The 6000-nt window shown below is 30.9% G+C and overlaps 1 protein-coding gene across 1 annotated transcript; it reads right to left on the minus strand.

Moving 5' to 3' along the window:
- Positions 1–2219: 2219 nt before the first annotated feature.
- Positions 2220–5330, minus strand: LOC108969475. The gene is made up of 3 exons (XM_018934224.1): positions 5048–5330; positions 3296–3744; positions 2220–2606 (listed from the first exon to the last, which is right to left on the minus strand). Exons 1-3 carry the CDS (start codon positions 5171–5173, stop codon positions 2519–2521), a joined length of 663 nt encoding a protein of 220 aa, XP_018789769.1. The 5' UTR covers positions 5174–5330; the 3' UTR covers positions 2220–2518.
- Positions 5331–6000: the final 670 nt, after the last annotated feature.

Below are 6000 nucleotides of genomic sequence, written 5' to 3' on the forward strand. Positions count from 1 at the left end.
AAAAAACCAATGTCTGTAACTTGCACCACAAAAACTTTTAATTTTTGGAAAACTTAATTACAAAAATAAAATTTTATTTTCGATCCACCGCACTTTGGACAATTATGGATTTTTTTTTTTTTTTTTTTTTTTTTTTTTTTTTTTTTTTTTTTTTTTTTTTTTTTTTTTTTTTTTGAAAATATGGGAATATCTGTATGCTGCATACATAGAAGCAAAATCTTTCGTTATAATCCGGATCGCTTTCTTAGAATTTTCTGTAGTTGTCGTTTTTGCTAGCCGCTTTGTTGGCTTTTTTCCACCTATACAAATCGACCCGGTCTAGCTCACAAGCTTAGCTTCATGTCGTCCGAATGGATGAAAACACCACAACTCTGAATGTATTCGACGCAGTACCCGCCAAGGGGAAGCAGAGGAAGACCTAACTAACCTAATCTCCAATTGGAGGCAAGTAGCGAAAAGGAGAAACGAGTGGCGCGATGTTGTGAACTCGGCTATAACCACGTGAGCGGTGAGTATGCCAATAAAGAAGAAGATGAAGAAGAAAAATTAATTTTGTCGGTCCAAAGCAGTGACATTTAGAAAAAATACTTTTTCATAATTTTAATTTTACATTTAGCAGAATCTCACAATAGAAGATGTTAGCAAAGTTGTGCACCCAAGAAGGTTTCCTATAAATACGAGTAATATTACCTTTACCACTTCAATTGATTTCACGTCCACTAAAATTATATTTGTTACATTCATACTTGCGGTCTGTCAGTCAGTGGATTTTTTCGGATTTGTCGGAGTTTTCGAGCCTGCAACCGGTTTTATACGCAGATTTTTTCTGGTTTTTAAACGTATCATGCACTTTGGGAAATCATGAAAATTGCGTGGATAAACAAAATAAGGAGGCAGCTATTTTTTTAAATTACATATCTTATATATCTAAAATTTCTTGCTTACGCTCTAACTGTCGTGTGCAGTAGAAATATAGAATTTTGGTCAGAAGCTCATAAAAGAGGTACATGTTTCTTTTATTTGAATGGAAATATGTTCACAATAGTAACTGCTGGTTTTTTAAAAGAATATGAGATAAATAAAACCGATACGGAGTTTATAGAATTTGACAAAGTGACTAAATGGAATTAATTGAAGCGGGAGTCTTTACGAGATGTCGATGTTGGTTCAAAGTAAGTGTCTTATATCTATGTGATATCGGATTTTTCCAAATTCTTGAACGCTCTACCTCCACTTTCCTCTTGATATGCGGATTTACAGCGCGGCAGATGTCGCAGCACTGGTGAAGTGGACAAGTCATAAGTTAATATTTATCGACAAACTGTCGCCATCAACACGGCACATATGACTCACTTGTTTACCGCAAACCTCAATTTGTTTGTTATCTCGAACAAAGAAGTACCTACAAGTTTAATTTGTACTCCTGCTGCTCGTCCGTGGGCACTCGGTGATATGGCGCAAACACGTAATGAAGAATCACATATTTTCACTATGATTTAGCGATATCTTATCAGTAGGTCATGTTGTCGACAGTGCTCGCTACACAGTATTAGCACAAATTAAAAATATATCTGATTAGAGGATACATACACATGTGAGGGGATACGGCGCACAACGCAATTGTTTAATATCAATTTTTTTACTTTTTGGAAATAAGATTTATTGCGTTTTGATTTAACGAGTGCAATCGCACTTCCGGTTGTTGTTATCATATCTATATCTGTGGTTCCATGTTTCGTAGTATGGAATTGTTATATAATTATAATAATTCATATTATTATTTTTGTTTAATTTGGGAATTTCATATATTATAGCGTTTTAAATATCTGGCAACCCAATTGTGCATTTTATGTTGAGTATTTTTTTATATACTGTCCGATTTATATTTTTATTTGTAAACTTTCACTCTTTCTAAAATCAAAATATCAATAAAGTGAGTCGCATTAGGGTGTGCCAGTGTTTTGTAAATTTATAAATTTTCGATAACTACTTTTATACACACTTTATGTATTATTTATTATCATTATTATTATTATTATTATTATTATTTTATTATTATTTTATTATTATTATTTTTTATGATCACTATTATTATTTCTGTCTACAGCAGTCCCTAAGGTGAAAAAAATTGCCAAAATTTTTTTCCAATTATATTTTACTTTTTATTATTAATTTCGAAATCAACTAATGCTTCTAGTTTTAATATTAATACAAAAAAATTCCATTATATAAATTTTTATTCCTCAAAAACAACAAATAAAGGTACAACATTATTGATTTGCGCCACATTAATTAGTTCTATTGTTGTTGTATTTGTTTTTTGTATATATGTCTGATTATTTTTCCACATATCAAATAAAGTTTTGCGATTTACAGTAATGAAACCATATGTACAGTTGTGTGTAGCAGCAATAACATAAGTACGTATGCATATAATTTAAATTGTATAATGAAATTAAATAATCTAAAATTTAAATAAACATATATACATGTATATTTGTATAAAAAGACTTCACACTCATTTAATGAATTTAGTGACGGCATATATAACAGCGAAAACCAGCGATAAGGCCGAGGCGTGAGTGGCGGCTGAGCTCTGATAGCAGCTGTAAGTAAAATTAAATAAACAATTTGAGTAAATAAAGAATTTAAAAGCTAAATATTATATTAAATTTGTATATATTAAAACCTCAAATTATACTTGGAAATAAATATTTTTTTGGATATCTTTAGGGCCACCTTATTACTTAATAATTGCTTTACAAGCTCTCAAACATTCTAACCTGTCTCGCTTAACCATAATAAATACCGTTGGAACAAATAAGATGGTCATAACTAAGACTTGTGTTAAAATTCGAAAAATTTTAAAAACCCAAAAGCCATGTCAAATTCTAATAGTGATAAACTAAATTGGTATTACAAAAGTAAAAATAGAAATGTAAAAGGCTCGGAAACTTGACCATTGTATGACACAAACTCACCCTCAACTTCGAATTAAATACCACCCTCATACCACTCATTATATTTCCAAGTAACTTAAATCGACAAAAGCCCATTTGATTACATGAGTTTCTGGTGTTAATATAGGATTATTGCTTCATATTGGCTTCTGCTAATACGAATTCTCTTTTCTAGGCTCTCATTTAAAATGAAACACCATAACAAATTACGCAACATTGCGCAGAAAAACTTTGATCGTTCCAAATAACTTATGAGGATTTGGGTTAGGTAGATAAGTCGTTAGTAAAAACAGTTATATACCGTATAGTTATAAGGTTATGAAATTGCTACTTACGCTAGTCCCTGATCCACAGTGGTCAAATTGTTGAAACCAGCATAGGTGCTGTTGACTAGTCCAACATATGATGTCAATGTGGCATTTGCCACCGAACGCTGGCGCGTGATTACAAGGCCAAATGAGCTGTTTGAGTTCGAGCTATAGCCACAGAGTATCGCATAACTGGAACTATTCGCCTGAAGTACTTTGATTGTCACATTTACGCTACTGCTTGTTACGTAAGTGTAACCGTCAGCGGGTGAGGTGGCATTCACTGTGCTGCCTGAGTCGGTTCCATTGACTGGGCTGAGTAGATAGGTTGAGGTTCGATTTAAATTCAGCGCGGCCGTTGATTGTGGTGTGGTCAGGTTGAGGTATAGGCCCGAACTGTTTGAGTAAATATCGAGACCAACACAACTCCACTCGCTTGCTGGGCTGCGTATGGCCTCGTACCACTGGCCTTCAAACTGTGCGAGAAAAAATTGCGCTTGATTAGTTACAGAAATTCATAAATTTGAATTTTGAGATTTGAATAAACCGTAAATAAAATTATATAATAAAACGCATTTTAATTTTCATTCTCCTAATTTACAATAAAGTTTTATTCATGGAAAAATTATTTAATTTTTTCATTCGAAGTTTGAAATATTTTTGAAAACTTTAATTTTAATTTTTTTAGTTACTTTTAATAATTCGTTTTGTAATTTAAAATTTAAACTAATTCAATCCTTGGAATAAAAATCAATCAACTTTTTGCAAAACTAAGTAAATTACAATTAGAAATTTGAAATCGTTTTAAATAGTGTAATTTAAATTTTTTCAATTCATTATTTTAGTTTAGAACTTCTTAAATAATTAAAAAATTTCCAATTGGATTTAGTTTTAAATTTGAAATTTAATATTCAAACTAAAAAAATAAAATTAGTTACTAATAATTAGCTAAAAATGTAATGCAAAATTAAGTTAAAAATAATTAAAATTTTTTTGTAAAAAATTAAATATTTTAATTGCAAATTTGAAATATTTGTGGATAGTGTAGTTTTAATTTTTTCTATTAATTACAATTTATTATGTAAATTCAATATTCAAATAAAGAAATTTATATTTTTATAATTTATTAGCCCATTAGACATTAATTGAAAATATTGAAATAGTTTTTGACTTCGGTTTAGTTTAAAATTTAAAATTCAACGTTGAAACTAAAAAAAGTTATAATTACTTATTTATTAAGGAAAAAAGTTAATTACAATTTTATTTAAATTTTTACTTTTTGCAAAGTAAATAACTAATTATTTTAAATTAATTGTAAGAATTTACTTTTTATTATTATTGTTAACATTTATAGAGATGTCTCAAGGCTCAAGTTCATAATTACATTCAAATTCATTCAAAACAGAACTTTAGCTAAAAGGTATTCAAATTTTGACAAAAGGATGGGGAAACCCACTTCTGCGGGACTCTGGGCCAATCACCATTTTTTGAAAAGTGAATTTAAGGAGCAACGCCACACTTTATTTTCGAAATTATTTTGGAGTTTGCCTTAGTTAACTTATTTAGATATAATTCGATTAAATCACCGTTATAACTGAAATGTTATTTCAAAAAAGTATTGCTTAAAAACATTAAAAAATATTCTCTTATATAATTTTTTTAATATTTTGCTCTTCCAATGCGTTTTTTGCTGCCTCAAGATCAATATTGCACACAATCTAATATTTCAATGAACAGAACTAGTTCGTAAAACTTAAGTTAGGATCACAAGACACTCACAGTGCTATTAAGATTCGTTAAACTGCTCGCGTTCTGACACTGAGTCAGGGTTTGCGCCGCAACGCCGTTGCTGCCGAAAAGGCAGAGTAAGCTCACGACTGCAGCGTATTGCAAGAACTTGTACATTTTCAAAACGTTATTTATTTCACTTCAAACGAAAAATTTCGAAACAAAAGAATATTTGCACTTATTATGTCCTGATTTTTTTGCTTTGGGTCTCTTAAATCCAACACTGTCGCAACGTCGTCGAACTCGTTCGAAGGGTAAAACTAAACTGTCACTTGCTACACTTTCGATAATTTATATCATATCGTTATTGACATCGTCGTCGCTGACACACATTTTATCGCAAAATTGGAAGCTTACTTACGGGCTCAGTGGTGTCATTTCGTAGATAAAAGGCAACGACGAGGATGAGTAATGTGACACGTTGTTGTTATCAGCAAATGAAATGTGTGTTTAAAAATGTTTTATATGATTAATATTCATATATTTGCACCTATGACATATTTAGATATGATTTTTTATGGAATACGGACGATAAGTGCAGCTTTTGGGGGTTCTGAACCCCCTCAAAAAGCGTTTTGTTTTATCTGTCTTAAAATCGTCTAAAGAACAGAGACTACTTTCAATAAACAGCGGAAGTTTACTCCGCCTAGTAATCTGGTCTCTTCATTGAGCAGGTCATAACGTCATTTTGAGATCCTTTCGAACCAATCTGTTTCATTGTATCTTGTTGTTATGCAATGCTTACATAACGGTTACACCAGACAATTTTGAGCCGTTAATCTATACAATGACAGTCAATTAATAAATCCACTTAGTCAAACTCTTTCCAGATCTATTATTTTTATGAATTTCTGATTTTATTGTAACCGTATTTGGATTAAGTACCCATCATGGAGACATGATAAACTTAAATAAAGGATTAAATTTTTCCCTGGTCTTCTTTG

This window comes from Bactrocera latifrons, unplaced genomic scaffold, assembly GCF_001853355.1.
Source record: "Bactrocera latifrons isolate USDA-ARS-PBARC rearing strain unplaced genomic scaffold, ASM185335v1 scaffold_253, whole genome shotgun sequence".
In the NCBI taxonomy this organism is placed as follows: Eukaryota; Metazoa; Arthropoda; class Insecta; order Diptera; family Tephritidae; genus Bactrocera; species Bactrocera latifrons.